This window comes from Macaca fascicularis, chromosome 6 (assembly GCF_037993035.2).
Source record: "Macaca fascicularis isolate 582-1 chromosome 6, T2T-MFA8v1.1".
In the NCBI taxonomy this organism is placed as follows: Eukaryota; Metazoa; Chordata; class Mammalia; order Primates; family Cercopithecidae; genus Macaca; species Macaca fascicularis.
Window position 1 is genome coordinate 134080122 of NC_088380.1, and position 13972 is coordinate 134094093.

At 42.1% G+C, this 13972-nt stretch overlaps 1 protein-coding gene and 1 pseudogene across 1 annotated transcript in view; one reads left to right on the top strand and one right to left on the bottom strand.

Annotated features, from left to right (window-relative positions):
* Positions 1 to 303: 303 nt before the first annotated feature.
* On the bottom strand, positions 304 to 3818 carry LOC102145692 (heterogeneous nuclear ribonucleoprotein K pseudogene; annotated as a pseudogene).
* Positions 3819 to 7742: 3924 nt separating this feature from the next.
* The window catches only part of PRRC1 (proline rich coiled-coil 1), a 33126-nt gene continuing 26896 nt past the window's right edge, over positions 7743 to 13972 (top strand). The window contains exons 1-2 of the mRNA XM_045394186.2: positions 7743 to 7879; positions 13540 to 13662. Coding sequence (XP_045250121.2) covers positions 13560 to 13662 — 103 coding nt within the window. The 5' untranslated portion in view covers positions 7743 to 7879; positions 13540 to 13559. The remainder of the gene's footprint in view (positions 7880 to 13539; positions 13663 to 13972) is intronic.

Sequence of the window (13972 nt, forward strand, 5' to 3'; positions counted from 1 at the left end):
GAGAAAAACATGCTTCAGGTAAAAGGACTGATGGGGCAAAGGTGCATGGCTTCAGGCTTGGGTAGGGCAGATTCTTGCCACTGCAAGGAAATACGTGCCTGGGAAACACGGAGCAGGATGTAGGAAAAGGAGAAGAGTCTGGAAAGCAAGAGTAAGTTGAGTTTTTAAGATTTTACCATGTGAGCAAGAAGGAGTCATAGATGTTTTTATAAATATGTATTTGAGAAAAATAATTAAGTATGCTCTTTTTTTTTCTTTTTTTTTTTACAATTTAATATTACTGTATTTCCTTGTAAGAGAAACGTTTCAACAAATTTTACAGGTGTCAATCAACACTTGTTCAAATTGGGCACATATCAAATCTAGCATCGTGAGTGTTTTATTTATTTGCAAGTGAATTTTAATCGTTACAAATGTTAATATACTACACAAAACATCCACAGGAACTTTTTTCATCTTTTTTTGAATTGTACACAAACATTTCCTACATAATCCAATATACAACAGAGAAATGGTACATCTTTTTCTTTCAATTTACATACAATGGAAAAACAAGTATATATATATCTATTTTACAAAATGTAATAAGACACTAGAGCAAGTTGACAGTTTATAATTGAGAAATTATCTAATAAAAATATCAATTTTTTTCAGCATCAGTCACTTCCATAACCAAGTGTTATTCTGATTAATAAAACTTGCTGCCAATCAGAATTCTGGTATATACTCATACCATTACTCAACTTGTAGTACTGCTCCCCACTTTAGTTCTTCACAACCACTAACATAGAAAATTGTTGAAAAGTAGGGGCAAGCATTTGCAAAATCAAACAAAAAATCGCCAGCTTATTGTAAGCATGAACATGTATGATGGAATTTCTTCCCAGCAGTAGGCTTTCAAACCATCAAGAAATCACCAGAACTAAGTTTGCCAAGTTATTTTGCCTATGTCCAAGAAGAGATGCACTTATATATCCAACAGAGAAGCTGAAAATCAAACTTAGTGTTCAGTTTCGGGGTGAGGTGGGAAATTCAGCCACAATTTTAAAATGACTGTCTTAAAAAAAATGACCACCAAAAATAGGTTCACTAAATTTATTTTAAAAATCATAAAATGTTTCTTTAAAAAGAGCATTACATCCTGCCCACTGCTCTGAACAGATGCCAGGGACATGTGAACTATTGTTACTTTTCCTCCCTGTCCCACTCCCAAATGTTACAGTGGCCACAAAACAAGGTGTTCGCAATAATTACATGGGGGAAATTTTTTAAAAATCACCAACAATAACAAAAAATAAAATCCATTCACTCTGCTGCTGTTTCAAAATTTCAAAGTTAGTTTTTGCACGCCCTTCCCCCCAACCCTATTTGTAAGGAACTAAAACATTACATCTGGTGAACAGCAAATATTTCACTACACCTCAAACGCAGAACACTGATGAAGCAGAGGAATGTTGGCTTTTTAAATAGAAGCAGATTAAAAAAAAAAAAGATGCAGGACTCCTTCAGTTCTTCACTAATCTGAGAAAACTTTCTGGAATACTGCTTCACATTGTTCTGCATCTAATACTGTGCATTCTGTATCTGGTCCTGTGTTCCTGTAATGGTAATGATCCAATTTTCGGATCCTTTTAAAGGCTCATCAGTTTTGATCATAGCTCCCAACTCATGACAGGTTTAATCTGCTGACCACTTTTGCCAATAATAGATCCAGTCAAATCTTTGGGAATAGTTACTTGTATAGTAATAATAGGTCCACCAAGATCACCATATGAGCCACGACCCCCTGCATGGGAATAATCATATCTGGAGCCATCCTGTGGTTCATAAGCATCTGCCATTCTGATGGGCTCCATGTATCTATTGTACAGTTCCAAGTTTCATCAGGACTGAAACCAACCATGCCATCGTAACAGTCTTTAGGTCTCCCTCTTCTGTCACAGGCCATTAGGTCTCCCCACTCTAGGTGGTGGTGGTGGAGGAAGAGGAAGATTCCAAGCTCTGCTACCACCCCGGCCATCTCATCCAGGAGGAGGAGGAGGTGATCCTCGACGAGGGCTCATATCTCTTCTAGATGGAGGCATGGGACGCCCACCCCGACCAGGAGGCATTCTGTCAAAACCACCTCTTCCCCACATCGGAAATCCCACTGGGCATCCAGGGTGGTCATCAAACATCATTGCAAAACCACCATAATCATAGGTTTCATTGTAAAAATTGGGATCATAAGGCTGTACAGGTCCTTTGATGGGAGACTCAGATATAAGATCAAGGATGACCTTTATGCACTCTACAACCCTATTCGGTTTTCCTCCAATAAGAACAACTCTGTCAGTGGGATGAGAACAGCATTCCTAGAAAGGTTTGATGGTTGTTTGAGTGTTCTCTCAAAGTTCTTTGATTTTAGCACCTTTGACCCCAACATTCCTCCTGCTAGACTCTGATGAATCAACAGCCTCAACTCGCAGTCAAAGTCACTTCCTTTATAGTGTTGGTAATTTAAGCACTCAACAGCATCAGAGTCCAGCGGGAGCTGGCTGGTTGCAGTGAGTAATGGCAACTTCATGTCCTCTTCCAAGTTAGGGATGATTTTCTTCAGAATTTCTCCAATTGTTTCAATATCAGCACTGATACTCAGTATGCACTCGGGGCCACTGCTGTCTGAGACTGAAACACTAGCATTGTAGTCCGTACAGAGAGCCTCGATATTCTTGCCTCCTTCTCCAATCACTGCCCCAGCAATCTTGCTCTGAAGCAGAATGCGTAATTCAACCATCTCATCAGTGTTTCTAGATCTTTCAATGCTTGGTCCTATTCCATATCTTCTGCAGGGCATTTACCAAATTCACCATTGGTTTCAGTGTTAGGGAAGGTTTCTTCTGGCTGTACAGTTTCCACTTGTATTAAAGGGACACACCAAGCTATAGGCCAAGAATAAGTGGGACACAGGCCGAGTTTGCTCCTTTAAGGAAAATTAAAATAGACTCTAGTGATGATTATGTGTGTGGGGGCAAAGGACAGGTATTGACATTTTCACACTAAACTCGTGTAAAAATGAGTGACTTCTTGATATCTCTGTAATAGGATAACCCATAAGTTCTATTGTCCAAATCGTAACACTTTTTAGAATAAAAGGTGGGTACTTTAAAAAATAATGCTGGGACAACAATCCTAAAGTGGGAGTGTCCCAGACAAATTGAGAGGTAGGGTTCCACTATAGCTTATTAAATTTCCTTTAGTTGAAAGCAAACAAGCAAACAGACCTTGATTTGGAAATTACAATTCAGACTCAACCAAATAAAAGTCCTTTTGGTTTAAAATAGTTATCATGAGATGAATATTCAGGCAATTTTAAACTCAAAGAATAAGAGCTAACACTGTGAGTTAGGCACTGTGGTAAGCACTCCACACCTATTAAGTCATTTAATCTTCATACAAAAACTATGAGGTAGGTATTAATATGACTATTTGCCCCACTTTATAGCTGAAGAAATGGAGAGACTGTGTTTAGTGGAAGGTCCAAGGTTAACTGGTGACCCAGCAGAGCCAAGATTCCAATCCAGGTTTTTTGGTGCCAGCTGATGTCCTAGTCCATGCTACATTGCCTCTCACACTCTAAGCTTCAGCTCACTTGCCTCCTAAATTTGAATTTCAGATGAACAATCTTTTTTTTTTTTAGTACAAATGTGTCCTATGCAATGTTTGAGACAAGGCCCCTCCTTCTTCTTGGTTGCCAAAGGAGCTTACTTATCCTCAGCGTGGTTGAGTGCTGAGCGTGGGTGTGGGCTTCTGATCTCTATGTCTCAGCCAATACCCATGGCGCTGAAGTGTTCTTTTTGGTTGTATAACTCACAGCCTGTTCTCACAGCCTAGTCTTCCAGCAGAGCCCATCATTTCTCAAGCCAGAATCAGCTCTGCCTCTACTCCTGGTTATGCTGCAGATGCCTAGTCTCAGCCTCATCTCTTATCTGCCTAGAAATATTCATATGAATATTTTTGAATGTTTGCATATTCATATGAATATTATGAACATTAAGGACTATCTTAAGAATATTTAAGAATAGGCCGGGTGCGGTGGCTCAGCCTGTAATCCCAGCACTTTTGGAGGCCAAGGTGGGTGGATCATGAGGTCAAGGGATCGAGACCATCCTGGCCAACATGGTGAACCCCCATCTCTATTAAAAATACAAAAATTAGCTGGGTGTAGTGGCGGGTGCCTGTAGTCCCAGTTACTCTGGAGGCTGAGGCAGGAGAATCGCTTGAACCTGGGAGGCGGGGGTTGCAGTGAGCTGAGACTGCACCACTGCACTCCAGCCTGGTGACAGAGCGAGACTCCATCTCAAAAATGAAAAGAACAAAAAACAAAAAACCAAGAATATTTAAGAATAGACCTAATAAACCTGATTTGGGCTAGAAGAAAAGCCTCAACTCAAATGAGAAAGAGTTTTTTGTTTGCCTATGTTTGTGAGTAAGTAAAGCAAAATTCCACCATAGCGCTTGCTCACTCATTATAGCTCACAAATGAATTCTATCATACGTTAGAGACGTCCTGTAAGGAAGAATTTGATGAGTTGTTAGCAATGACTGAAAAAATAACAAACTAAGCAGCTCGTCGTTCTGCTATAATTTTCCATTGACTCCCTTCATTGTCTGCCACCTAAGAAGAAATCTTCTTACCTTACCACCCACAAAGCAGGCAAGCAGCTGAGGTACAGCCTAAGGATTCTAGGTTCCAACTCCAGCTCTATGCACCATTTTCATAGCCTTAGTTTCCACGTTTCTAATACTGGAATAATAATACCTGCCACATAAAGTGTTTTTGAAGTTCAAATGAAAAGTGGTAAGTAAAACATAAAATATAGTAACTGTAAACCAAGGGTAACTTCAAAGTTCATCTTATACCTCATTGTCCATGTAGTGGGTTGAATAGTGCCCACCCCCTAAGAAAGATATGCCCACCTGGAACTTGCCACTTTGAACTTATTTAGAAACAGAATCTTCATAAAACCTACAAATATCTTGAGATGATATCATTCTGGATTTAGGGTGGGCCCTAAGCGGAATGAGTATGCACTTACAAGGAAGTATGCTTATAAGAGAAAAGCAGAAGGAGATTTGAGACACAGAGACACAGGGGAGAAGGCCATGTGGAGACAGAGGCAGAGATTGGAGGTATGCTGGCACAGGCCAAGGAACACCTAGAGTCACCAGAAGCTAGAAGGGGCAAGGAAGAATTCTCCACTCGAGCCTTTGGAGAGGCTCTGCTGACACCTTGATTTTGGACTTCTAGCCCCCAGAACTGTGAAGGAATCAATTTCTGCTGTTTTTAGCCAACGGAAACATTAGTTGCGGTAATTTGTTATGATAGTCTTAGGAAACTAATACAGCTTACTCCCAACCCATCAGTAAACCATGACAGCTCCATCTTCAAAATACATCCAGACCGTGTGCCACCTCTACCTCCATTAGGGACACTAAGCCACCATCATCTCGTTACTGGTCATCCTGCATTCATCCTCACATGCCCTGCAGTCACACAGCAATCAGAGTGTGATCAGAAATTGAAGTCAAATCTTGTCAGTCCCCTGCTCGAAACCCTCCACGTGCTTCTCATTTCTCTCAGAATGTAACCAAAGGCTTTCTCATGACCTACAAGGCTAGACACGATCTGGCCCCACTCCCTGTCATCTCTTCTTTATCACTCTCATAGTCCCGCTTCCTTGTTGCTCTGCGCACGTGCCGAGCACACTCCCTCCTTGAGTCTTTGCATGCTCTTCTTTCTGTCCGGATAAGCACAGGTCTGCTGCATTACACATCTTTGCTCACATCTCACCTCTTCAGAGAAGCCTTGCCCCTTCATCCTATCTGAAGTGGTCTACTCCAATTACTGTCAATATTACATCACTCTTTGTTGACTCCTCAAAGTGTACATCACAAACAGTACTTACTTTATTTTCCTGTTCCTACCCTCTCTCCTATTATAAAGAACACTCCCTAGGTATCAAGACCTTGTCTGTCTTGTTCATTACTGCATTTCCAGTACCAATGCTCAGCTCATTGCAGCCACTAATAAATATTTGCTGAAAAGATGGAGAAACCAACATACCTTATAGCTATTAAGGGTGTTCACCGGAGAGGATGAAGATGGTATCTGTTTTTAGCACCACCCCAAACAGCACGTTCCAGACAATAACCTGGATCTCCACCTACACACAGTCTTAGAGGATAGGAGTCACCGCCGAAGAAAACCACCCATGGTAGTTGCACAGTGAGATCGGAAGTCAGAGTATTGCTACACAGTATTAACTTTTCAGTGAGGTGTTTTAGAATGCTTACAACTGTCAAGTTCAAGAGATAGATTAATGTTAAATCTATAAATGAGTTCCTGAAAAAAAATTGAGAACAACAAAAACAATTGTTTATATCTTTAATGAAAAACAGTTTAAAAAATGTTTTCCGACGGGTGCGGTGGCTCACGCCTCCCAGCACTTTGGGAGGCTGAGGCGGGCAGATCATGAGGTCAGGAGTTCGAGACCAGCCTGGCCAACATGGTGAAACCCCGTGTCTACTAAAAGTACAAAAATTAACTGGGTGTGGTGGCGTGCACCTGTAATCCCAGCTACTCGGGAGGCTAAGGCAGGATAATCGAGCTGAGATGGCACCATTGCACTCCAGCGTGGGCGACAGGGCGAGACTCCGTCTCAAAAAAAAAAAAAAGTTTAAGAAGTTCTCATATGTTCTATTTTATTTGACTCTGTCACCTGCCTGAGTCAGGGATGGTGGACAGTGTTACTCTTACTTTTCAGGTAGAAATATGGAGACTTATGGAGACTAAGTGACCTGTACAAGGTCAGACAACTGCACAACTGGCATTAAAGTAGTCTCGGACTCAAATCAAGACTTCTGATTTGAAGTTCCTTATTTTCCTCTATTGTACTCCATTAATTAATTTATTTAATGTACATTATTGAACACCAACTATTTCAGGTACTGTGTTAGGTGCAGCATATAATGATATGAAAGTTGATAATCTGTCTGCTATTTTACAATTTAAAAAAAGTGCATACACGTACTTGGGGGAAAAATCAGTACAGTAACTGGTACTCTTCTCCCCTCTCCCTCTTCTCCTAATCCCTCTCTCCTGATATAATCACTGTTATCTGGAAATCTTTGGCTATACAGGCTAAGTCCCCTGTATCTGCAGCGAGGTCCTTCCTGGAGGTGCTGACTGGACTAGATGACCTTGGTTAGATGACGACCAACTAGATGACCTTGGCTAACTCATCTCTATCCCTTGGGCGGCTGTGACACAGGATGAGTGACCTACGCCTGGTAACAAGAGTGCCACTCTCGTGTAAGGGGGCTGCGAAGCAGAAAGGAGGTCAGCCCTTTGGAGAATGTCTCTACAGGGTGTGGGCAGAACCACATCTCGGTGGTTAGAAAGGTCTGGGTACCTAAGTTTAACTTGCCGCGGCCGGGCCAGGTTCACAGCGCGTGGAACAGGCGGGGCGTGGTGACGAGGGGCGGAGCGACGGGGCGCGGGCGGGGCGGGGCGGCGCGGGCGGGGCGGGGCGGCGCGGGCGGGGCGGGGCGGCGCGGGCGGGGCGGGGCGGCGCGGGCGGGGCGGGGCGGCGCGGGCGGGGCGGGGCGGCGCGGGCGGGGCGGGGCGGCGCGGGCGGGGCGGCGCGGGCGGGGCGGCGCAGCCGACGTGGCAGCCGCAGGAGCATGCGCCGCCAGTGGCCATCTTGTAGGCGGGGACGCGCCGAGGTGAGCTCCAGTGCGCACCTTCGCTGTCTGCTTCAAGCTGTAGTTCTCCGTCCCGACCTGCCTAACATACCCCACTCTTCAGCGACCACGCAGGCATTTTCCCGGTCCCCAGGTGAGCGCCAGGTGGCTGCGACGCGCGTGTATGAGGCGGGTGGCATGGCATGGCATGGCTTGCAGGCGCCAGAGCCAGACCCCGAGAGACGGTGTCCTTGGAAGGTGGGCGGGCCGGCCGGCGCCACTGGACGCCTATGTCGTTTCCGAGACCCCTAGTCGCGCGGTTCGGGCGCAGCCGTGGCGGCGTGCGGAGTGCAGCAGGCAGGAGTGCACGTCGCATGATGAGCAGTTAACGCTGGGGTGGCACGGTGGGCGCGTTTCTAGGGTCTCGCCCCGCGACACTTTGCTCCTCTCCAAGGACCAAGGCTGGAGCGCCTTGGCCCTCAGGCCCCACGTTCCAGTGCGCTGACTTCAGGAGAGACTGGCGGCGACCGCCGGCGGACCTTAGCCCGGCCTGTCTGGCCTGGAGACGTGGCAGAGCCTGAGGGGAGGCAGCTGTCTCCTGAAACAGGATTTCGGCCGCCCTGGCCCTGGAGAGGCCCAGGAGGCTCGAGAGTCATCACACCAGGACAGCGAATGAAAGGAAGCTTATTTTCCCTCAGGTTACCCCATCGGTGCTCAGCGCCACTTGGGAGGGGTTTTGCATTCTCTAGTTTCTTTGTTTGGTCTTGGGACCTGCTTCAGGCAAATTTGCAGGATAGCACGTTTCCTGGATTGACAGAATTTATAGCCAATAGTATTTTTGTCATTCGAAGTAGTTATTTTGAGAGACAACATGTGCATTTGTGCGATCGTGACACATCTTGGCATTCAGTTTAATTCAGTGAAAATTTATAAAATTTTATTTCGGGGTCAGATTAGACTCTAGCTAACGCTCATTGTGTGGTAGTAGAGGCAATCTTGTGGCACGAGTAGGTCAGCAATATTTGCTCTTAATGCTTTAAAGTTTATCAGAGCTTCACTATTCCATTTCTTGTAAACTTGTAAATAGCCATCCACTTTTTTTTTTTAACAGAAAAACCAAGGCACAAGCAAATTGGAACAACAGGGTCTAGCCAAACTGAGAGCTCAGTTTTCCAAATTGTTTTCTTCACTTTTTCTTTACTGTTGATACATAAATAGTACTTTTCGTGACAAGACTTGAGCCCTAAAACAGTTACTGACTCTGACACTTCAGTGGTGTTTTATCATAACAGGTTTTTTTAGTAGGAGGCACTATGTTTATGCATGTAAAATTTACCTTAGTATTGCCATTACGCCAGTTTTCATATTTTAAGCCATTAAAGACAAATAAATTATTGATTCCACTTAATGGCTTTGTAGTCATTGTACAGTTTCTTTTGCAGACACATTTGTTAATGTTAGGGATTCTCTTACAGTAGGACTTCTACTAGTCATTGTAAGGATTGGGGAGCGTCTGTAGTAGAAGGTTGAATGACCAGTAAAAAATTAAATGAAGAAAAGAGGTAGCCTTGGTTGAGGAGTGATAAAATCTCCAAAGGGGCATTTCTGTCTCAGGTTATCAACCTTCGATGTATAGGTACTGAATGAAAGGATTCAGCCTCCCTGTATCCCTGTTCTCTACTTAGTGCCATAGATATTTCCTATGTTCACAGCCAAACTTTTTGAAAGTGTTACGCGTGTTAGTCTCGCCTGCCACTACTCGATTCAGTTTACGCTGGAATCTTTCTTCACTCTTTACATGAAAACCACTCTCCCTAAATTCGTCTCCAGTTTGGCAAATCCATTGAACTTCTCAGACAGTGTCCTATTTGGCTTCTCTGCAGCATTTAATACTGTTGCCCATTCATACTGCGAAACACGGGCTTTTGGACACCACAGTCTCCTGGTTTTCTTCCTTTCTTTTTGCTCATCTCTTATTCTCTGCAAGCTTGTCTTCCGTCTTACAAAACCAATAATTGGTTTTACATCATTTTCTCCTATCTCTTTCTTGCATAATCCCTCTCAAAACATGACATTAGACTATCAGTACACTGATGACACCCACATTTATATGGTTGCTAAGCTCCAGACCAGGTCAGTGTCTCTACTTAGATGTTTGTTTCAAGGAACTTAAACAGCATGTCAAAGACTAAACATTTTATGATTTCCCCCATCGGACTCCCCCAGAAAGAACATCAAACACATTGGCCTTTTGCAGTGTTTCCTATCTTTGTGCATGGCACCACCATCTATCTAGTTGTGCAAGTCATGCCTCCTTTCCCTGCCTCCATACCCAGTCAGTCACTGAATTTTGCCACCTAATCTTGTCTTGAACTTATTTACTTTTCCCCATCTCTACTATCACTTGAGTCTGGGTCGGAGTTTTTCAACTTTGGCACTATTGACTTTTGGGGCCACTTAATTCTTGCATGTAGGCTGTGCATTGGAGGATTTTTAGTAGTATTCCTAACCTCTTCCTGCTATATGCCAGTAGTAGCCCTCTCGTTGTAACAATAAAAAATGTCTTGGACATTGCCAAGTGACCCGTTGGGGGCATAATCAGCCCCTCCCACTATGAAAATCATTAGTCTAGCTTGTTATATACTTCCGTTGGAACTACTTCTATATCTTCCCTAATGGCCTGTCTGCATCTACTGTGTCTGCCCAGTGGCCTAGTCTACATACTTTGTTTAGATCTTTTCAAAAAATAAATATGAATTGCTAATGACTGGAATCAGCCTAAATGTCCTTCAACAGGTAAATGGATAAACTATGGTACATCTATACAATGGAATACTATTCAGCAATAAAAAGGAACCAACTTGATATTTGCAGCAGCTTGGATGAATCTCAAGAACATTATGTTGAGTGGAAAAAAGCCAACTTCAAAAGGTTATACGTTGTATGATTCGATTTATGTAACATTCATGGAACGAGAAAGTGATAGAAAACAGAGCAGTGTTTGCCAGGGCTTGTGGCTGATGTGAAGGTAGATAAAGGAACAGCCTGAGGAATTTTCTTTTTAGTGATGGAATAGTTCTATATCCTAGTTGAGGTGGTGGTTATATGAGATTGTGCATATGGTGAAACTTCATAGAACTGTGCGCATACACGGTAAATGTAAAAATGTGAAATACAAATAAAGTGTATAGCTAATAGTAATGTACCAATGTCAATTTCATGGTTTTGATCATTGTATTATAGTTATTTAAGATGCTGTTATTGAGAGAAGCTGGGTTTGGGGTACTCAAGAACTCTGCTGTTTTTACATCATTTTTGTGAATCTAAAATTGCTTCAAAACAGTTAAAACAAAAGACAGTTATGCTACCCTAAGCTTGAGTGCCTTACAGTTGTAGAATATAATAAATTTCTCTTCATAGGTTTTAGCCTGTAAATTGTTAAGTACAATGAGTTCTGAGATCTTCTCCAAAGAACCAATGTATCAGTATGTTCAGATCCCCTGTTCTTTGTTCTTCATTTTAAAGTTTAAATTTCTAGTTCTTTATGGCTCCTTGACCCTAGTTTCAGTAAACAACCCCCTTCTAGCCTCTATCAACTGCTCTGACCTTAGTCACCCTTGGTCACCTGCTCTGACCTTAGTAATCCTTGGTCACCTGCTCTGTTCTTAGTCATCCTGGGTCACCTGTTCTGTAACCATCCTTCTTGCCAAACTACTTATCCTGCTGCTCCGGCTCATACCCTTGCTGTCTTTAAAATAGCCAGTCGGAATTAGGTTAGACTGTGTGGTCCAACCCTAGCCCATAGGGGAAAGACACAGCAGTACGGACTAGCTGCATTAGGATAAGAACCCCTTCCCCTCCATTGTTCAGGTGTGCTCTTGACATTGCTCCATCTGTGAGATGCACCCGTCTATAGAAGTAAAATTGCCTTGCTGAGAAAGGCAAGCTGGAGTGCTGTTTATTTTGCGGCACTGAAAATTTATTTCTGATACAGTGACATTCTGTTCTTTAAAAATCCAAGTTTTTTAACCTGGTTTATAAGGCTGAACACCTTCTGGGCTTCTGTTTGTCCCTCCAGTCCTGATTCTTCCTTTCTCTCCCTTCACATGGATTTTCTTGACTGTATCTTGTTCTCCCCAGCTCAGTTGGTATATATATTTGCTATATGTTCACATTTTCTGGACTCTGCCTTTCTTCCCTTTCCCAATTAAGCTCTTATCCTTCAAATCTCGGTTTATCTTTGACTTCTTTGGGGAACCCTTTCCTTACCTCCAAGTCAAAAATCATATTCCTGTTCAAACAAAACTGTGTTCTTACCCTCAGAACACATAATTCAGCTACCATTCGTTGTAAATTGGTTTTATTATTTGATTGTTTCCTGTACTAGACTGAAGTATCCTATTTGTTTTTACTAATCATTGTTATTTCCAGAGGCACTAGTATAGTGCTCGTCAAGCAGTTGACCTTCGCTAAAAACTTATTAAATGAATAAAAATATTAAAAACAAATATAGCATATTTAGAAGTTGGTTCTGTACTTGAGATACACTTCAGGATTTGTAATTTTAAAGAAAGTTTTCTCATATTTTATAATCCATTGTCGTCTATTAGGACCCTGCTATCCGATGGCATTTTTGCTATAGTTAATTTTTCTAAAACCTCAGATATGCAGTTTATCTGTTACTGGATATGGTTTAAATGTGAACTAGGAAAATTGTGAATTAATGTTTTTATCAAATGAAGCACATTTTATTTTATTTTATTTTATTGAGACAAGGTCCTGCTTTGTTGCCCAGGCTGGAGTACAGTGGCATTCTCACTGCTCCCTGCAGCCTCAACCTCCTGGGATCAGGTTATCCTCTCACCTCAGCATTCTGAGTTGCTGGAACCATAGGCACATATCACCCTGCCTGGCTAATTTTTTAATTTTTTGTAGAGATGGAGTCTTCCTATGGTGCCCAGGCTGGTCTCAAACTCTGGTCTCAAGGGATCCTCCCGCCCCTACCTCCCAAAGTGTAGGGTTACAGTCGTTAGCCACTGTGCTGGGCTTTGTTTTTTTTTTTTTATGTTAATGGGGATATCTTGTACACAGTCCTTTATGAGAGAAGAGGGTGGGCTTCAAAAATATGTTAAATAATTATTTATTTTTAGAGATGAGGTCTTGCTGTGTCACCCAGGCTGGAGTGCAGTGGTGCAGTAATAGCTCACTGCAGCCTTGAACTCCTGGGTTCAAGCCATCCTGCCACCACAGCCTCCCAGAGTCCTGGGATTTCAGGCCTGAGCCACCGTGTCCAGCCTCATTGTTATTTTAAATTTAATAATGACTGAAATTTATATTTATTTACTTGTTTTTGATTTTTAGAAATGAGATCTTGCTATGTTGCCCAGGCTTGTCTCTAACTCCTAGCCTCAAGTGATCCTCACGTCTTGACCTCCCAAAGTGCTGGGATTATAGGCATGAGACACCGCACCTGGCTCAGACAAAACCATCTCTAACATGCATTCATGTGGCAGAAATCAAATTAGTAATTTACTGTTTGAAATGTAGTAGATAATTAGTCGTGTTGTTATTATGAAATTATTTCCCAGTTATAAAGTATCTACATGGGAATGTTACAGATTGTTTGATATTAAATATTCTCATAGATTGCTTTCTTAGAAGTTTGGACAAACTCTTCATGTGGAAATAAGTTGTATTGTAAATAGTAAAGGTGGACGTCTATATCTTGATGATTTTTTTTTTAGTTCTCTATTCAAGCTTTAAAAATATACTTGTGGTTACTGTAATGTTTGTTACATTTTTATATTTTTACAGTATATCATAATTGAAGAAAAATGATGGAAGAGAGTGGAATAGAGACAACACCACCTGGGACTCCTCCACCAAATCCTGCAGGACTGGCTGCTACTGCTATGTCTTCTACCCCTGTTCCATTAGGTACACGTAGTTGTCTAACGTCTCATGTGTTTTGAGAATAGTGAAGATACTATCGTCTTTTCTCAGAGTCAATTAAGAAAAGAATACATATATTAAAACTTCTCTATTAATTTTTAGGATGAAAGGAAATAGCCTTTTTAATTTAAAGAATAGAAAGACTTTTATATTTAAAGTAAGAAAACATCAGTGTTTTGCTTTAGGTAGACTTTTGTTCTTTATGTTTATAATTTTACAAAACATCATTTATATTATGATAAAAGTATCCTAAAAATCATGTGTTAGCTTTGTCTACTGTTCTTTTTCTTTTTTT